Raw genomic sequence first — 19,409 nt, 5'->3', positions numbered from 1 at the left:
TAAGGCAGCAGAGATTAGTTTCCACTGTAAGAATTTCTGGCTGTAGTATTTCTTCAATGTGGAATCTTGAACTGGTTTTGTAAATGTCTGCCGTATTTACAGAATAGATGTCATCTAAAGTTTTGCTGGTAAATTTATGCCCTATGCAAATACAAACCGACAGAAACTAGTCAGCACAGTACTCGCACAGTTTTTATAGAAAAAAACTCCCTTTCGACAGTTGACCATGTCCTTTTGTACACTTTGAAGGTGCGAATTTAATTGTTTGGGGTTTTACTACGGACTCATCCAAATTTCACGAGAATTTCAAGACGTTAAACGTAATTTGCAATATCTGGAAATGTTGTCTAACGAGGAGCGTTGAAAATTGTGAAGCCAGAAATGGAGATGTAGACATATCCCTTGTGACCTTTTCACTGATCCGGTAAGCAAAAATCCAAAGTACTATGAATATGGCGCGAGAAATACATGTATATAAAATTCAATATTTAAGGATACAGCTTAAAATACTACGCAATTATGACTATACAGATCTGTATATTTCTTAGCCTTATTAAAGCGTTTGCAGTAGTAAGAATAGTCGTAAAGGTATGTGTTGTTGCTCAACTCGGTGAAGAAATCAGTGCTGAATCGGAATATCTCGAACGATCATACAAACCACATTATTTATGGTTAGTACTTTCTTAATGAAAAAAATCTCGTTGACTCTAGAACTTGCTTCAGATTAGAGTTACATCACTTGTAATACTCCACTTCGTGTGTGCACGGAGCCGGACAGGGATTTGTAATCCAAACTATAATATTCCCCTTTCATATTGTGGAGAGTATACAGTATACAAAGTAGAGTAGCTGCACTATCCAAAACGTTTACAGAAAGTTTCTTTTACACGCTTTCTCCAATTAGGCAGTGCATATATAATGAGCACCGGATCGGCGATCGACTGACAATTAAAAATCCTTGCTGCTATCTCTTCGACTTCTGGATATTCATGACCATGTGAAATCGCAAAGGCCAGATAGATGATAAAAGGTCCCCAAAACACCGATAAACTTAGCGTCAAAGCCGCCATGAAGATGCACGAATGCCTTTCCATAGAATCGCTGCTGGCCTTCCGCACAGCCACTCCGTGACCTTTCTGTAAAGTGGCCCGCACACCGATTTGTTTCCGCCACAGTGACCTTTCGCGTTGTTTCCACAGTATCAGCGGAAAAGACAACAGCGTAATTAAAAAACATATCGAAGCCAGAATCTCATTAATCGCCATGGAGATTTTCTCAGCCGCGTGCGCTGCTCCCGCTTCAAACCAGAAGCAGTCAATAATCTCCAGCGGACGTCGATAAAACACAATGTCCATAACTGCTGCCGGCAAGTCAATGGCATGCGCTATAAACCAAACGACACCGTTGATGATGATGGCGGTTTTGAAGCTGTGCTGGCGATGGAATGATATTGGCATCCAGAGTGCCCATATGCGGTTGAGAGCGATCGCAGCGTGCGTCAGCATCTGCACGGCGGCAATACCACACACTCCGTAGATGAACACCATACACCCGGTGACACCCAACGGGTAACCCGGGTGTATGTCCATGAGAACGTTGAACGGAGCCTCGATCCCATGGAAAAGAATGTTGGCGATGAGCAGGGAGAGAAAGTACATATCATACGGCACCCAAAGGTCACGATGAATAATATAAACTGACAGCAGACCAGTGTTAAGGATTAAAGGAATCACGGACAGAATTATAGAAAAGGATGCTTTGAGGTAGTCTCCTCTGTCTATAAGGGCAAACGATATATTGGCCAGGTAAATTTTTAAATCTTCAGAAGAATTATGCATCGTAACGCTGTGCAGCCTGCAATATAATAATGTCTGAAAATTCTCGGGACCGTGATGATACGATGGGATAGGGACTAAAGATGTGCGGCGCTGCTTTTTCTACAAGTGCATTTTAAGCAGTATCTGTATGTGTTTAGTGACACCTGATGGCATCAAATAAGACTCGATAAGTGCTTCCTATATGTTTCAGCTTTCAATGCAGTATACTGAGAATTCCGGCTGTTGTTAGTTCAACTGCCACCAAGACCTACAAGAGCAGTGCCGATTTCTGTATACGAAGGGCACCGGATGCCTATTGCATTGCAGACTGATACAAAATATGAATTTGAGGTGCTTCATGCCCCACTCACTGTCAGGAACTTTGAATGAGACTATTACGATACATTACACTGACACAGGTAGGTAAAACAATTCAAAGTCATTGCGTTCTTATCCCGTTTCCTGCGAGGATATGCTTCCCTTCCAGTTGACCACAAACAGCTACCGCAATAGTCGGAACTTAAACATAAAAATGTATAAAAAATTTTTGGCTACGGAATCAAAGATATTGCTGACATGTTACACTGGACCGTTTCATCCGCATCGTCGGTCGAGTTCTGGTTACACAGTTTATCAGCGGTTGGATCCGTGCGGAACACTTCAACGGGTGCTGCAAGAGATATCAAAATATGCAGAAAAAATATTACGTAGTCGACAACAAAATTAAAATGACTAGCAAATTGTACAATGATAATTTTAATCGGTTATCAATAGATAATCATCACAATACAACTATTCATAACACATTATATAATCTTCAAAACAGAACTATTCTAGCACATGTGTTGTACATGCGTAATACAAAGTATGTATTGTACACTTCAGTGAATGATATTATGTAATGATTTGGAAACTCTACGGTGTATGCCGAATGGCAATTAATCACCAAATTTCTAACAACACGACGGTCAACAACCAAGCTCTTCAGATAAGTGAAACTTCTAGGTTGCAAAAATCATGAAACACCACTTACCTCCGCATGAGTATCTCACTATAAGTGACCTTTCCCTACATCCCTCCACTTTCGAAGGATCACGGGCAATAAACCCACAAGCCGGTAACTGGTCACATTTTCTGGCCACCCCTCGCTTATTCGACAAGGCCGGGCAGTTCTGCGCACCGCCCTCGGCCGTGTACATGGCTGATTCGACAGTCATCACATCCTCTCCCGAGCAAGTAAGCAGCAGATGCGTCTTATGGGGTATTGTAATTTCCCATTGGTTGGCCGTTCCGGCTACCTGATGAGGAGTTGCGTTGCCAAATACGAAGTCCAGTGACGTTGACGGAGGCGAACGCAAACCCGGTATGGTCTCGTTGGTCTGGTTGGCGGCGAAGTTGGACATGCCTTGCAGTAGTATGTTGTTGTCCGATACTTGTCCACCAAGGGTTATGTCGAACAGAGCAGAACCAGTATCATCACCAACTGGAATAGAGTAATGCACATCGGTAATTGCACTAAAATAATGCGACCATATGCTATAACAAAAGCACCAAACTGAAAACTTACGAGCCTTTAAAACGAAAATCAACTACATTATGCGTGCAGCATAGCCGCATTATAGAAGAAAAGGTACAAGCCACACTTTGCTGTTGCACGTAAATAAAGCATAAGTACGCAAATATATGAACGCATGAACGAAGCGGCGAAAAAATGTTGAACAATAATATCTAAGCATTCGGTTTGTATATGCGTATCTGTTCTTTCCAGACATGACTATTAGAAATATTTCTCGATCTTATAAAAAATCCAGTACATACTTCGTTACATATGTCATTAATAATTTTGTAAAAATGCAAGGAATCAAAATACCAGTCGTACTGTTCGCCAACTGCAGCTGTTCATGCTCTCATCCATATCCAAACGACTGACTGCGACATTTAATTAGTACTAGAACGGTAGTACCTATCTGGCTCTTTTTCCGTCCGCCCTTCCGACGGCGTCGCGGTCCATCCACCAGCACACACCGATTAGTCTTGGCTTCAGTCTCCAATCTCACCCCCTGGGGCGGCCAGTCCTTGGTATTCTGGCAGAAATTCTGACAATTAATCACACTCTCATCCCATCCGTTCCGTGTATCAAACTTCCCATCACACAAATCCGTCACATGCAGGCACTGCGCACTATTCGTCGTGGTAATAAACCCATTGCCCTGGCACTGCTCCCGACAGAACGTCATGTTCTCCATGAGATCCGCACTGTCGTGCTGCGCCCCGTCACACAACCAGCGCTTATCGACACACTGTCCAGACGGCAGTTGGAACAGCTGTCCACTGGCTTCGTCACTGGCCAGGGCGCAAATCGCTTGGCAGACGGCTGGTGATTCGTCGTCACCGCTAACCGTGTCCTTGTAGCCGTCGCACAATTTCCGCCAATGCAGGCAGCGTTTTTCGTCACCGACCGGGAAGTAGCCACCGCCTTTGCAGTATTTGACACAGTAGTCGGGGTCACCCATTGGACCGCTGTGCTGTCCGTCACACAGCCATTCCTTCTTAAAACAACGCATTCCCGCTTCTTCGGAGCTGAACAGCTGACCGGCAAAACCGCTTGACTCGGACTGGCATAGGTCCTGAAAAAAACACATTACGACTATGGTAAGTTGTTACATAACATTAATTTTTAAAATGCTACAACTGCAACAGGGACAAATTTTTATAGTTCAACAGTTTATTAAATTTTAGGGTTTTAGGCCTGTGGCTATACAGCTACAGATATGTATGCTTTAAGGCCGCAAACCGTTTTACAGCAGACCAGAACTGCTTGGTGAGTCTTTGCTAGTCTTGCAAATTTAGTGAACAGATAGAAGTACAATGTACGACAAAAAGAGGTTGAACCGATCAGTCGGTCCGCGGTTTGAAATAACCTCGCAACGACACGCCACCACTAAAACTTGGACGCTTACTCACTACTTTCAGACGCTCGCGCTCCGTGAATATCAAAGTGCAGCTATACTAGTTGCATATCAAAAGGTGTAGAAAAAAATTTTAAACTTTTTGATACTAAAACTGTGGCTGTTTATGGCGAACAGCACAAATTCTAGCCATTTTGCTTTCTCGTATGCACAGCATAGGATCTGTGCGCAATCGCATAACCGTTTGGCTTGCCATCAATGCTTAAGTCTATGGGAAAACAAAATTTTTTTTTAAAATTTTTTTCTACACCTTTTGATATGCAACTAGTATAGCTGCACTTTGATATTCACGGAGCGCGAGCGTCTGAACTCTGAAAGTAGTGAGTAAGCGTCCAAGTTTTAGTGGTGGCGTGTCGTTGCGAGGTTATTTTGAACCGCGGACCGACTGATCGGTTCAACCTCTTTTTGTCGTACATTGTTTTACACTGTTTTCCAGCAAGACTTTTGTTCGCAAAAAAATTTGCAAGATTTTGAAGGGGTCATTCACATGTTAGGCACTTTTCTATTTGGGAAAGGGAAAAGATGAATAACATTTCAACCGCAGAAACTGCCATCTTCAGCAATGTACTGTACTTCAGCAATTATGTAGACTCGAATTGTCAGCTAAAGTGCCATCCTACTACAAACAAAGTTCAAACTCACTACAACCTGACACTGCTCCGAAGATCAGTGCCAAATTTTCATTTCCATGTTGCTGTCTACGGTAATTTCTTGTGAAGTGAAAATTTGCAGGGTCTTGGAACATTCAAAAATTCATGATTTTGGATAACAAATTATTTTAATCTAAAATACAGGTTAGTTATTTCAAGAATCAGTAAACTGTCACATGCGTTTGGCTACGCATCATGCAACTGATGGTGTATTGTACTAGCTGTAGTTCCAGAAGTAACTATGTGCTGCTGCACCAACAGGTGTGCTTGCATATGTGCTGCTGCAGTTATCAGGGAAGCAAATTATGGAGGAATTATTCAAACACTAAACAGGACACGTCACAAATGTTATTCGACAGTAAGAAAGTCTGCAAACCTGGCAAATCTGTTGATCCTCATCTTCTCCACTATTGGTATCGCTCTTCCCGTTGCACAGCTTGGAATAATGCACACACTGCGCACTACCCGGCATGGCCACATACCCGCCCAACCGGCAGTACTTGCGACAGTATCCCGGCTGTTCCATCTTTTCATAACTGGCATCCCACTGACCGGCACACAACTGCCGCTTGTGCATGCACTGTTTGCTAGCCGCGCGATTAAACAGATTATCCCCATCCGGTCCCATAGCACGCGTATCCAACTTCCGGCACATCTTGATGCACACATCCGCATCCTCATCCCAGGCTTCCGGGGTGTCCTTATTCAAATCGCACAATTTGGTCCAGTCTTTGAAGGTGCGGGTGTACGTCTCGGCAGCGGCGCGCGGAATCGAGTTGCGTTTCTCGTCGAGCGGATTGTCGTCGCAGCGGTACAAACGGTTCAGCCGGCGAATGTCCAGCGGGCTCAGCTCCACCCGGTTGCCGATGTATTTGTCTTTTTGACGCGGCACGATGGATGGGTGGTCGCGGTCAATTGCGAAAGCGTTCATGGGGTAGTGCATCACGGAGAGGTAGTCGTAGGGAATGCCCAGATCCGTGATTTCGGGATTTTTGAAGATGTAAAACTGCGCTTGACTAACCGGATCTGTCGGGTAAATTAGAATTAGAACTTATTACCAAAATTACCTGACAACAAATTACATAAAACGCGTTGTCGGAAACACGAACCACGAATTATGCGGCGACATCCAGAATTATTTGACAAATTTATCCGCCACGTTGTAAAATAAAATTATAATGTGATTCATTTGCACATAAATATATTTTCACAAAACCTGATTACTGGATTTGTTAAGAGCGGCATTGCTAGAAGTAGTATTACAGAATGAATACTATTCATTATTTGAGTCCAGTTTTCAAAAACTATTTCTAAAAATGACAATTTAGTCATCAGAATATGCTTCATACAACTGACTAAATGAAAAGCTTTTATGTGTTACCTGGTTTGACGTTTTTGAAGTTGATAAAAACATATTCATCCCGATCTAGTCGAGACTGTTCGTGGATAAATCCCAGTGCATGGAGAATTTCGTGCTGAATAGCGCCCAAGTCGTCTAAACATCCCGGATTTACGGATAGCAAGTGTTGTCCTTTCCGGTATCCAACATCCGATGCACACCTGTGTAAACGTATCCGGTCTGCACAATGCAGTACTGTTGCCTCCGCGCAATAGATTGAAACGATTTTCCGCTTACGCTTTTCCCGGCGAAATCTTCAAATAGTCCTCCTCGTGTGTCCGCGGTAAGAAGCGGATGCAGGTTTTGCGTTCCAGATCCGCCATGGCGTCCATCACAATCAGGATGGTCTTTCTATCTGGAACATGTAATTAAAGGCATCTACTTTCCTTGTAATAATACGCATTCGCCTAAATAAACTTTTAATCCTGTCCTGGATACGAGTTTTTCGATTCATGTCAGGCTTACGTATAAATTCGTACCATTAGGTTGTTACTTCTTAATACTTATTAGTAATAAAGCTTTGGACAACTTATCGGCATATAAGTACTACAGGAATACTACAGGAATAGTTTACATAACAGTAGGACAACAGAAATTTACTGTTTCACCACAATACTGTTTCCGCGATGCACAACTTCGAGCTCCCGACCACCCCGAAATATCCCCCTTTCTTTTGTTTCTTATGCCCGATGAGGGCTGGTGCAATTTTTTTGACGCTTTACATTTCGACAATATATCGCGCCTGGGTAACCACCGTCCGCCACCGGTGGTCAGAGCCAGGCAGTAAAGCCACTGAGTCGCGCCACATAGACGATCGCTGCACCTAGCAATGCCATGTTCATGCGCATTTTGTAGAAGATGAAGAATTTGAAGAGTTTGTTGATGGACGACCCCCAACCGTGGCGGCAGCTGGATTTCGTCGGGTTTGTTCTTTGTTGACTCCCGCTACAGAGTCCAACTAATCTTTTCATAAAAGATCATTTTTCCGTAGTTTGTGGTTGAAAATTCGTGCAAAAGAGTGGGTTACAGTGTTTTCAAGCTGCAGTCTCGAGATAGTGGATTTTTTCTGCATATTATGAAATGTCGGAATCGTCCCGTTGGTGGGTGTAAACGAAGTCCGAACTGTCGTATCTGTTGTGCAAATGCATAGGACTGATAGGAGTAGCAAACAGCCAATTATTATGCTATGTAATGATTCTATTGAAAAATTGCCGAAACCGTGCGGGGATCCTCAAGTTCAAAAAGGTGATCGGATTCGACATAAAGCTGTTCTGACATATTATTAGGTCCTCTTGTCATGTACAATGACTGATTACAAAAATTAGTCAACGTTTGACAGATTGTGCTGATCCGCACACTTACCAGTCTTTTCATAAAATGCATAAGGAATGATCTTATTCGGCCAACGCATGGCCTCTGCGACGAGTGCCGTCGGCTAAAAGAGACGGAAAACATGTGTAACGTTTCTTGATTAATTAACTAGCACAAAAATTTCTGCGACCAGCCATAGCATGCAAATTCCACTGAACAATTATTGTGTAATAAATTTAATTACTGTAAACAGCGATAGATTATGCCGGTTGCAAAAAAACCACAACTCAAACGTGCAAATATACTCGTAGTTTATAGATGATATTTAGGGTGGTTAGTACCTACCGTAATAATATGTTTATTGGCTGAATCAGCGAGAACATTCATAGCGGTCATATCTCCTTCGAATATCCCTTTCGATTCTGTGGTGTCAGGTTTCAAGGGAACAGGTGGATTTAAATCCAGAAATTCTCTTATGTCTGTAAATTACAATTATTATCGGGTTATAACGAATCCTCATCGTAATTCATTAATCACAAGTGAAGGAAATTACAAGTAGGAGTAAATGTACACTCATGAATTTTCTGCTGGAAATTAAATCAAGTATAGATACCTATGCAGCAAGTCGAAGCAATAATACAGTCTGTCTACAGTATAAATACATTGTTGCCGGATGGCGCCTTTGCGCAACATTCGGTATTAAAAAAAGTAAATTTTTTTCAGATTTATCCCTGTTCATAGCAAAACCTGGTTAATTTAAGAGCCTTCATTTTTATGCACATCAACGTCGGTGCACTACTCGTAGGATATTGATCACAGTAAAGTAATCCATAACTGAAATGCGCGACTGAATGCAGTAGTTAATCACTTAACATAATACGACCTTGTGCTTGGATAATTAGTATCGGCTTACTGGTTAGGTGCGAAACGGAATTAATTATCAGTTTATCACACAAGTAAGTTGAGTATAAATATCGACGGTACGACTGTCTCGCTAAAGTGATTGAACAATAAAGTACTTAAACTTGAATGCTTTAATTTGTCTACAGATCCGCTGCATTTCAGATCGTGTAGGTCCAGCGTGCACTTACCTCTTTCTGTAACCTCTTGTTCTTTTGGCAGATCGCAGGTTTTATCAAACTGCTTCAGATCGAATGGACTACTCGTCGTCCGTTTGCTAACTTGTGTTGGATCTACCTCTGCGGCTTGCACATTACTAGTGTAGGAATTCCCGTGGTAAATATTCCCTTCGTACTGTCCACCATCCCGGTCACTGTAACCGAATCCATTATCCTGCGGTCGACCCAGAACTCCCGAGACAGCGGTTACCAATACATAAAAACGAGTGATCCATAGCGTAATTTCCGGAAACATTTCTGCATAACGTTGTTGCTGTGCAAACCGTTTATCGAACAAACATCTGAACGCAGAATTAGCCAACATGTGTGACAGTGAATGTCGTACATCCTTTGTCCATGTCGACTTGTCTCTTGACACTTTTCCGAAAGTGAGGTAAGTTGTATTATGAAAGATGAAAAAAAGCAACAAGGCATAAAAGATTTACAAGATGCCATATCGGTCGATGCCTTAGTTTAATTATTTGATGGCGCACACGAAGAGTATAAGTTAGTGCGCTTGGGCAGACAGCTAATAGTTAGGTACAACAAACACCGGCACACTTTCTGTTTGCGGTTCGAGCATGCACTTTAAATAGTACTTGTGCTAAAAGTAACAATAAAATTGAGTGAATCATAAAAAAACGGCATATCTATGTACATGGAGTGTACAGCATATCAAAACCATGGACACTTTCAAATGCATAATGGATTTTATAACAAACGTTGCGGAAGTAAACTGCCAGAGCCGCAAATAACACTGCATCTGCAGTAAACTGGCTAAAATTAAAGGACAAACACTAGGTATTTTTAAATCTCGATTCGTTGGGAGTTAAATCTTTTAAAACTTAGCGGGAGTGCTCGACTGCAAGTGTAGTGGAGCGTGTCCTTTTCATTTATTTTTTACATATAAATATATACATATATTAGGATGCCCTTGTTGGTCCTTCTATAATGAAACAGTTATATAACGGATGACCTTCAGGCTTCAGGTAGGCGGTTGAATAATATAATCGTATACTTAATTAACTATATATCTTTAGAGAAACATTTGTATTACATAACCTGCGATGCACATAAAATACAGTAGTACATTAATCACATGAGTAATACTCGGAGTGGCAAAAGTAAAGCCCAACATCAATGGCGATAAAATGATAATTTACCGCCCATAGATAAAAGCGGTGCATAAATACAACATGAATGCAACATAATTATCATCTCAGAGAAAGAAATATTTAATATGTTTATATCAGGTGCGTTCGCATCATTACCTACTCGAATAGTACTTAAATAATACGTCTGACTAGTGGCTGCTGTAGCTGTTAGTGACAGGGTTTTTGCTTCTCGTGTATTTATTAGAACAATAATGTACAGATATTGTGGGTAGTTTTTGCGTTTTGCATGGTTTTTGTTTCCGACAAAATTCATACCTACAGGCTACAGGTATTGTTGCGTATATCATCAGAATGTTCCGCATATTATGTTTTGCTATTTTCTGTTGGTCGATTATCGGCGAGTGCCCCACAACAGCTACCACTATGAGCATAACCTCTAATACCACCAAATCATCGGTGCCTGCGTTCCACAGAACAGAGACCGGCAACAAAACGGACAAGACAAAGGGAACCTCAGCAAAAGCACAGAGACAAGCGTTTATCGCAGCTGTATCAAACGCTACCCTATCTGTGACAGCAGCGCAAATTGCACCAGCGAATCTGACCACATCGAAGCCATTGTTATCGGCAACAACGATGGGTTCCAAACCGAACACGACGGTAATGAATGCGTCCAGTGCAAGGCTATCCAGCAGTACACCGGTGGTCCGCACAATTGTAATGCACCAGGAAGCCCGTGTCATCCAAGCGAAGAACGACACATGGTGGCCTTCGGATTCAGTCAGATACTGCCCATATTTCTGTCCCCCATATCCGGAACCGGATTCACTGAGATTTAAAGAAAAGTAATGACATTTAAAAAAGTGAAAAAGACTTTAGAGATTCGTTTACGAATACTCTACTCATAAATTTATATTTTGCTTAATAATTGAAGTTTGCGTTTACTCGCTAACTTGTTTTAACGATGCGAGAGAAACGCCGGGAAGAGCTGCTCTCTCTTTCTGCACAGGATTTCAATGATTAGCCGCCGGACTTTGAGCGAGCCGACGGATGCTTTCTCCTCCTTCCTGGAATATACCACCGGCATGTCTGCCAGCGAATCGCCTGCCTTTCCTGTTTGCGTACGGTGTGCAAACTGCCATTTCACCTACGGACTACCTAACCGTCAGTTCCATCTCATGCTAGCCTACTTGCATTTATCGAATTTGTGTTTTTCGGTATGTGCGAGCTTTTTGCATGTTATCCTCATTTTTTGTGTTGTCAGAATTGGATGTTGATCATTGAAAGTTGACGTTGGTAATTTTCCTGTTACCCGCCTTCCCAACCCTTAAGCAATCAAGTTTTGTTTTTGCTGGCTTCGTCAGTTATATGAGCACTGTTGTGTAACTCATTAAAGGTCATTCCTCACTCGCGCTGCTCTCTCGCTATGGTACGCACAGAACCGCACCGGAAGGCAGCCGCAACATCCTGACCTCGTATCAGGATCCATCTCACTCCCTGGCCACGAATCAGGTGTCTTCGACCCCCTGGCACGAATCAGGGGTCACCTGGCCACGCACCAGGTGGCACTGCTCGCGATAACACGTATACGCTCCTTCCGGTGGCCGAGCATGTTCTGACGTTTTCCACGAGACTCCGAGGCCGAGCCGAGGCTGGCCATATGCCCCAAAAAACCCATGTCGGCGTTTCTCGAATACATCGTTAAATACTTTACAGAGTATTTGAGTTTATGTACAAGTGCGACGTTATACAGATCGGCCACTAACAGCGAATCTTAAGGGTCTTTTTTACGATGTGTGGCATTAATTTAAAAGTGAAACTCGTGGAAGTAAATGATCTATGAGATTATTAGGTCATGAAGGCGATTGTAGATTATTCGCCTTCCGAGTAGTTCTGCTGTTTGCAAAATTTGCGTTTCGCTTCCGACGTGTCACGGTGACAGTGACAATACGCAGCAGTAACAACACCATAATGCTGTGCGGTGCCAATTTAACACCACAGAATAACAATATCTTAAAAATTACCATACTAGAATAAAATCAGGAAATGTTTCGTCCAAAATGAAATGGAACTATACAGGATGCAGCGCAGTTTTGACTGTTCATTTTACCAAGTTCGAGACGGTCTTCTGTTACCGTAAAAACACGCTATAGCCTACGTCACGGTACGGGGTGCTAAGCATAAGCTTGGCTTGCGAACGGGATCTAAGTTTATCGTACACCAAATGTTCGCGGTGTTCCAGAATGATTTTTCGGCCATCGCAACATGGTCCGACGACACGGTTTATCTCTGCGGGCATATTTATTTGAACGTGTGGATGGTGCAGCAGCATGAGGAAGATCCTGTAAATACTGCAAAAATATTTTGTATCACTAAGGTCACAGGCGCGCTTATTACTGAAATGCGGTCGTGATGGTCTCGAAGCCGCCGACAACAGGTTCGAAAAATCAGCCGGCAAATGTTCGACAACCAAGGCCACTTTTATCTTGGTAGCTTCGTTGGCGACTGCTGGTCCCCGTGGTTATGTATATTATGCTGAGTCTGACATAATTTCATTGCGCCAGTTGCAAGGATGTACTGAGAACCGCTACTCGAGTAGCGTTTATGCAGCTGCCTTGCCTGGGTTCGAGTTTGAGGGATATACAACCGCTCTTCTCCCGGCATTGTACGATTATGTATATGTCGGTATTATCGTAACTATCCCTACATAGTACAAACATATGGAAACTATACCAACAAGCGCGAATGATGCTACAGGACTGGCTACAACATGAGGTGTAGTTATTATTATAACGATGTGGTTTTCTGCTAATTTATGGTGAGTAACTGATGCACCGAATTCCATAATTGCTTAAAAACTGTTCTACCAATCTGCCACAATTACTTCCGAGTTCGCGGTATGGACTGCTCACAAGCGAGCTGAAAAAACGCAGGTTTACTCTGCTATTGCTGTTTTTGACAGTCAATGAATGAGATCGTTAATTTGACAAGAGCGGCACATGCGCAATCTAGGTACCAGGATACGAGTAGTGCATTTACCTGTAAAATCTTGCTTACTCGCAATATTTCAGCTGAGGAAAGCTGGAAACTTGGCAGTAAAACGGAAACGGGAAACTTGTATAAGGAGAACTGCAGATACGCTTGCAGCACATGCGCCTTAGTTGTCTGTCATAAAACCATTATAGCATCATGCGTTACGCTGTGTTTAACAATTAACTGGAGCTATTGAACCATCACTAAATATCAAGTTTATATGTATGGGACGCCCATGGCTAAAATATTTACCATAAAACTGCACCGAAAAGGCGATAACGGAGCATCTGCGATTTTGCACCCTGACTGCGCGAGAATCCTGCGCTTTGATATTTAGATTAACTGTTTATTGCCTGTAATTAGAAAAGTTTAGTTTTGATATTCATTAACGTCTCTTGATAAACGATAAAATGATTTTCCCTTACTTTGCCGTATTGTGTATGCTTATAACACGCAGCTGTACAATAACGGCGACAAATGCTCCGGCTGTTATAAAATCCCCGTCGCTAGTGCCCGGAAAGAACGCTGCAGTAGTGAACGGCACGACAATTTATACGGCACAAAACTCAACTTCATCCCAGGTATCTACACCATCGCCGTTACCGTCAGCACCCAAAATCTCGGCATTAAAAGACAAACCGGCGACCAACATAACGCTACACCATGGGGCCAAGGGGATTAAAACGAAGAAGGCATGGTGGCCATGGTGACCATCCGTTATTCTGTACGATTTGACCTTTATTCAGTTTGGTTGCAATTGCTACTGCAGTCTGCAGCCTTACATCGGATTGTACACCAAATTACAAGCATAAATTATTCGTTTTGGTGCGGTTATTTTTATTTTACCTTATATATTACCTTATGCAGAGTAACACTGTGAAGCTAACTTAACCCTAAACGTGTTTTCAGTTTTGTTAATTTCTGTTATTAAAATGTGTGTATTTATGCGCTTTTGTTTGCACTTTGCAGGCTGTTATGAGATACTATAAATTACAAATCGGCTGCTCATAACTAACTACAAACAGGAAGTAATCTGAACACTACGAATACGGAACCGAATACGAACACGGATTGAAATCGTTTCATCAGGATACGAATTCAGGCTCATTTGTTTCATATCATGACTGGTGTTCTATCAGAACTGAAGTAATGGGGCCCATGGCGTAATAAAAACGATTATGTCCTTCAGTATTCTACATAGATAATACAGTAAAATAAGATGCCCTGAAAAACTGAAAAAGGCTGGATAACATTCGGTCGAAAATACACAGAATGCAATCTTTCTCAATAGCCTGCGACACCAATGTGGTGTTCGGACAGTCTTCCGTTATTTTGGAGGAACAACTCGTAAATTGTTGTTTGCCACTCGTGATTGTGATTCAAGATCAGCGAAGAAATCAGCGTTCATGCAAGATGATTTCATATGGATCTGGATACATGACCGAGCCCTCGTTCTCGTTCAGCGAAGGCAGCTGAGCGGGATCACGTGCAGATACCGTGAAACTGTGCATAATGTTGGCAAAGAAGACAAAGAGCTCCTTGCGGGCCAGCTGTTCGCCGATGCAGGCACGCCGGCCGGCCGAAAAGGGCACGAACTGTTCCGGTATGCTTAGTCGACCCTCGGGGCTGATGAAGCGTTCGGGACGGAAATTCTCTGGCTCAGGGAAAATTTGCGGATCGTGGAGGATAGAGTACAGATGCAGCATTACCTGCGTGCCTGCGCAGTCAACATAATCTTTAAGCACGGTCATTAAATATACGAAGTAGTCTTCATCAAATATTTGCCCATTTACGGTATCTGTACTGTACTTCTATGTAAGCGCTTCAACTAACTGTTTCGTCAGTGTGGGCAAAAAGTACAGTACCAGTAGCGTAGGTACAGTACTAGTACGATCGTTAGTATTGCATATATTTATATACTGACTGTATTCTACAGAGGACTTCTTGAAGGTGGTGCCGGTGGTAACACATACCCATCCGTTTGCAAGGCGCTACCGGCTGTGGGTGGAACCATTACCACCTTTATAAAACTGACTTTTTAAACACTAGGAAAATTCTCTACTGCGTGCACTGGTAGTAGACCAGAGCGCAGCATGAAGTGGTGGATCGTAATTTACATCAAGGGAAATAATTTACATAACATCGTCGCTGTAATACGCAGCTTCAGCCGGCAGCGGAAATGGGCGGCCTAAATATTGTTAGCTGGGTCAACGTATTAAGGTAACCTGCCGTCACCCGGCTCGACGGTAACGTTAATGCCGCTCGCTGTGCTATCCTACTGTATCTGTAGTGAGAGATTTAATGAAATTCCATGCCATATGACGTATCATCGCTAACTAACAAATGAAGTCCACGAATCCGACAGCTAAACAATAGTACTAGTAATGCATACCTTCGGGAATAATGTAATCACCCAGTTGTGTCTCCTTGACGCACATGTGTGGCACTGCATAAGGTGCTAATGGGTACTTGCGCAGCGTTTCCAAAATGACTGCTTCGGTATATACCAAATGCTCGCGGTGCTCCAGAGTGATCTGTTGGCCGTCGCAGCATGGTCCGATGACGCGGTCTATCTCGTCGTGTACATTGATCTGAACGTGTGGATGGTGCAGCAGCATGAGCAAGATCCTGTAACACACTGCAAATATTACTGGTATCTCTAAGGTCACCGGCGCGCTTACCACTGAATGGCGGTCGCGGTGGTCTCGAAGCCGCCGATAAACAGGTCCAATAATTTAGCCGGCAGATGTTCGACAGCAAAGGTCGTTTTCCCCTTGGCTGCTTCGTCGGCCGCCTTGTCCAGCCAGTCATCGGCAAAATCCCGTGGCATCCGCGGCTGGTTCTGGTGCACATGTTCCTGCACGATTTCAGTGACAAAGTCATGGGCGCGGCGAAATGCATCATGCGCGGATTTGATGCCCCGGTTGAGGAAGAGCAGCCGTAGAAGGGGAAACGAACGCGCCTGCTGTGATATCATCACCTTTTTTATGGCTTCCGTTAGGTCGTCGCTCAACCGGATGAAGTTGGGGTCGTCCGGCTGAAATCTTTTTCCCATCAGTACCGAAGAGATGACGTTGGCGGCGGCGTTAGCCAGACTGTTGCGAGGATTGAAAGGTAACGGAAGCGGCCGGTCGTGGGTGGGGCAGTGCTGCCGAAAGGTCTTGACCAACTCGTTAACCTCATGCAGCATCGTGTCCTGCATTGTGGATTTGCCGAATCCGAAGCTGCGCAGGCTGATCAGTGTGAATTTCCGGATTTCCCGCTCCGGCTCACTAACGCCGCTGGCCGCGATTCCTGCGCATTTCAGACGTTACACAAAATAATTACAGCTCATGAGTAAAATATAACAAACAGGTAGTTGTAAACGTACCGATAATCCGGCATATGGCCAAAATTGCCAGCAATATTAAATATAGATATTACGTACCGCAGCCGTGTTGCAGTACTGATTGCACAGTTACTGACTGTTTAATACAATTTCCAGGTACCGTGTTCACTGCTGAAGTCCGAGTTAGTCACCTCCGGTGGTCGACCGGCAAACTCCCAGGCATGGTTGATCACTGCATCTCGAAAGTACCCGTACGATGTAATCCATACCGATTTCCTACAGAGACAGTTGCACGTGTACTCCGTATTTCTCTGGCTTCGTGACCAGTTGTGATTCGATGAAAATAAATGATTTCTGTATAATGTGCATGTTGTGTTGATTGCTGAAAGGCGTGGATAAATAAGCCTTCAGCAATTTTGCCACTACCCGAAATACGCATAACACGTGATCATCGTTACTTTTCCTAACGAAATTAAGGTGCCCGTAGCGTGTTCGAGAAAAAGCTGCAGTGAAATTCAGCTGATCTTCAGGGTCATTATGTTGAATCTGTCACCTCATTAATGTCGCTACGAGGTGGAGTACAATCAAGCCGGTAGCGAATTTCTTGCGTATCTGTATGTCAAGCTGGTTAGCAAATCCAAATTACTGTAGAATGTAGATGGTTAGCAGTAACTTGACGGTTAACCATGGTTGGTTGCGCTATCTAACATGTGCGATTGTTTAGTGCATGCACGCTACACCCATCCTCGGTTGGTTACACACTGTGGGTTAGTGCAACCGTCCACGGTAGACTGCTACGATGGGTACGCTATAGCCAGCTTGTCTAGCTTGATGCAACGGATCCGCTACCGGCTCGATTAAATACCTATCCTCGTACACGAACTGCATAAACACAGTGTAGAATAAGACAGAATTAATTCTATGGAATTGTGAAATAAATTCTAAAGAAACCCTTGCACGGATGGTTTACCTGGGCCCGAGTTTAAGGGTCATACACCCGCCCATCTCCCGGCCAACGCTTTGTATGCGTCGGTGTCGGTGACCTTTCAGAAGCAGCATCAGATGACCCAATAGCGGCCATCCCGCTGGCTGCGGCGGCAATACTCCTGTTCTTCCCGGCCGTCTGATGGCATGACCCGGATGCGATTTGCTCCAGCGTTGCAGTATGTACATAATTACCGCAAAGAAAGCTGCACTCCCTAAAAACACACTGACGCTCAGCATTGTGGCAACGGTATACAATGCAGTATTTGCAAACACGCCGCAACGAAATGGCGATTACCACGTCTGGCTATCACCTCTTCTCCACTGTACAGCGTTAAATGCTGTTTTTGTAGGGTGTTTGTGACAGACAACTCAGCCGGATGTGCTGCAAGCGGGTACGTACTCGTACTTCTCCTTGTACTGAGCTCCCACAACTGCGTGCCTGGGAATGTTACGAGTAATTATTTATGGGTAAACGCACTATCACCTGCACTGCACATGTACTGCACGGGATCGTTTCGAAACAACTACTCGTAGGCGAACAAAGCAATCGCAAAATACGGCTGTGTTTTTGTAGTATATCACGTGTACGGCGGACTAACGTGTATTAAAGTGGCAGATTGATAATATTGCAAATGTTTTTGTCTGTCTACAGTTGCCTGGTTTTTGTTTTTGAATCAAAGCCCGACGTACCACCGTCGCATTGATGTCCAACCCGGATCTTACGGACTGCATAATTAGGGTTGCCGTGTTGCAACAGTGTACACAAAATAACTTATAACAATATCATGGTTTTACTGGTATGCTAGAAATACATACAGTGTAAATGAGTGACCTTTGCGGCTGTTGCTTTTTAACGGCCCCGTGTCGGTAGCGCAGCGTAACTGGTGCCCGGTCGCTGATATAACATAGGACAAGCTCAGAAGATAGGCACTGTTTTCCTTGACTCAGTTATAATACAGATATATGTACAGACTGTATATGGCCCGCCGATTTAGACATTTCCAGCTGGTAGCACCCAATTTGCAAGGTAACCGAAAGTTATTCTAGCTCGGACGCATTAGACGGTGCTGGATAATTTTTCTGCGCATTTCATTTTCATGCACTGCGGCATTCGGCCGGCGTATTAGTTAAATTAGTTGAAATACTTAACAATAATTTGGCACATATATAATCCTCACGTGGTAAAAGTTCGGGTCACCTCAAATCATTGAGCCACGTTTCTTAAATCCCCGAGGACAGATATGCACGTGTAGAGCTCGTAAGTACTCGCACTTGTATTGTGCAAGTGTAGTACAAATCTAAACGCATTAATTACTGCACTGTATTATATGAATCATCGGATCGCATTAAAAGACTTACTCAGTCTTTTAATGCGCTATGCATTTATAATGGCTATTGAAATATTACATGTTCAATGCTCATGGCAAAATACCACGACTGCGCAAGGAACGAATATCTCCCATCTTGCATGGTAATTGGTAGTCGGCACTGCCACCATTGCGTTCCCAGTAACATTCGGTGCGATCGTGGCAAAACCTATAGGCGAATACTTTTGATATTAAGTTAACCTTATCAGCTGCAGAAAAATCGGCTTTAATATTTAACCGGTAGTGCCAGGAGATAGGATGATGTTTCATACTCCGCAGTGTGTTATACTTCTTATCACCGTGGCTTTACAAGAT

The 19,409-nt window shown here is 43.4% G+C and overlaps 4 protein-coding genes across 6 annotated transcripts; 1 reads left to right on the top strand and 3 right to left on the bottom strand.

Annotated features, from left to right (window-relative positions):
• Positions 1 to 854: 854 nt before the first annotated feature.
• Positions 855 to 1,838, bottom strand: LOC129593761 (melanopsin-like). Its single transcript, XM_055490221.1, has one exon. It carries the CDS (start codon positions 1,836 to 1,838, stop codon positions 855 to 857), a length of 984 nt encoding a protein of 327 aa, XP_055346196.1.
• Positions 1,839 to 2,065: 227 nt separating this feature from the next.
• On the bottom strand, positions 2,066 to 9,829 carry LOC129592423 (uncharacterized). 2 transcript variants are annotated; one of them, XM_055488457.1, is made up of 9 exons: positions 9,238 to 9,829; positions 8,492 to 8,625; positions 8,198 to 8,270; positions 7,073 to 7,190; positions 6,818 to 6,996; positions 5,813 to 6,462; positions 3,781 to 4,444; positions 2,851 to 3,300; positions 2,066 to 2,487 (listed from the first exon to the last, which is right to left on the bottom strand). In XM_055488457.1, exons 1-9 carry the CDS (start codon positions 9,587 to 9,589, stop codon positions 2,369 to 2,371), a joined length of 2,739 nt encoding a protein of 912 aa, XP_055344432.1. In that variant the 5' UTR covers positions 9,590 to 9,829; the 3' UTR covers positions 2,066 to 2,368. The 2 variants fall into 2 exon arrangements, with proteins under 2 accessions (XP_055344432.1, XP_055344440.1); XM_055488465.1 differs by lacking the exons at positions 8,198 to 8,270; positions 8,492 to 8,625; positions 9,238 to 9,829 and adding an exon at positions 7,339 to 7,357.
• On the top strand, positions 9,213 to 11,821 carry LOC129592434 (uncharacterized). Of its 2 annotated transcripts, XM_055488476.1 has the most exons (3): positions 9,213 to 9,658; positions 10,853 to 11,224; positions 11,389 to 11,821. In XM_055488476.1, the coding sequence occupies exons 1-3, from the start codon at positions 9,588 to 9,590 to the stop codon at positions 11,654 to 11,656; spliced, it is 711 nt and encodes a 236-aa protein (XP_055344451.1). In that variant the 5' UTR covers positions 9,213 to 9,587; the 3' UTR covers positions 11,657 to 11,821. The 2 variants fall into 2 exon arrangements, 1 of the variants encoding a protein (XP_055344451.1); XR_008690973.1 differs by lacking the exon at positions 9,213 to 9,658 and adding an exon at positions 9,678 to 10,707 and having other exon boundaries at positions 10,853 to 11,821.
• Positions 11,822 to 14,477: 2,656 nt separating this feature from the next.
• Positions 14,478 to 18,059, bottom strand: LOC129593279 (cytochrome P450 2C42-like). Its single transcript, XM_055489510.1, has 5 exons — positions 17,711 to 18,059; positions 16,901 to 17,016; positions 16,094 to 16,706; positions 15,805 to 16,040; positions 14,478 to 15,129 (listed from the first exon to the last, which is right to left on the bottom strand). The coding sequence occupies exons 1-5, from the start codon at positions 17,962 to 17,964 to the stop codon at positions 14,810 to 14,812; spliced, it is 1,539 nt and encodes a 512-aa protein (XP_055345485.1). The 5' UTR covers positions 17,965 to 18,059; the 3' UTR covers positions 14,478 to 14,809.
• Between the last annotated feature and the right edge of the window lie 1,350 nt (positions 18,060 to 19,409).

This window comes from Paramacrobiotus metropolitanus, unplaced genomic scaffold, assembly GCF_019649055.1.
Source record: "Paramacrobiotus metropolitanus isolate TYO unplaced genomic scaffold, Prichtersi_v1.0 Parri_scaffold0000003, whole genome shotgun sequence".
Taxonomy (NCBI): Eukaryota; Metazoa; Tardigrada; class Eutardigrada; order Parachela; family Macrobiotidae; genus Paramacrobiotus; species Paramacrobiotus metropolitanus.
The sequence above is the reverse complement of the archived record's forward strand: the minus strand, read 5'-3'. Positions and strand labels throughout refer to the sequence as shown.

Excerpts from the sequence above, each read along its gene's own strand:
- LOC129593279 (XM_055489510.1), bottom strand. The coding sequence starts at position 17,964 with ATGCTGAGCGTCAGTGTGTTTTTAGGGAGTGCAGCTTTCTTTGCGGTA. Across the intron at positions 17,017-17,710 it reads ACCCTTAAACTCGGGCCCAG|GAAATCGGTATGGATTACAT; the intron begins GTAAACCATCCG and ends CTGTCTCTGTAG. Across the intron at positions 15,130-15,804 it reads TGATTACATTATTCCCGAAG|GCACGCAGGTAATGCTGCAT; the intron begins GTATGCATTACT and ends TTGACTGCGCAG.
- LOC129592423 (XM_055488457.1), bottom strand. The coding sequence starts at position 9,589 with ATGTTGGCTAATTCTGCGTTCAGATGTTTGTTCGATAAACGGTTTGCA. Across the intron at positions 3,301-3,780 it reads ACGGAAAAAGAGCCAGATAG|TTGGTGATGATACTGGTTCT; the intron begins GTACTACCGTTC and ends ACTCTATTCCAG. Across the intron at positions 2,488-2,850 it reads AGTGAGATACTCATGCGGAG|CACCCGTTGAAGTGTTCCGC; the intron begins GTAAGTGGTGTT and ends TATCTCTTGCAG.
- LOC129592434 (XM_055488476.1), top strand. The coding sequence starts at position 9,588 with ATGTGTGACAGTGAATGTCGTACATCCTTTGTCCATGTCGACTTGTCT. Across the intron at positions 9,659-10,852 it reads GACACTTTTCCGAAAGTGAG|AACAGAGACCGGCAACAAAA; the intron begins GTAAGTTGTATT and ends TGCGTTCCACAG. Across the intron at positions 11,225-11,388 it reads TCACTGAGATTTAAAGAAAA|GATTTCAATGATTAGCCGCC; the intron begins GTAATGACATTT and ends CTTTCTGCACAG.
- LOC129593761 (XM_055490221.1), bottom strand. The coding sequence starts at position 1,838 with ATGCATAATTCTTCTGAAGATTTAAAAATTTACCTGGCCAATATATCG.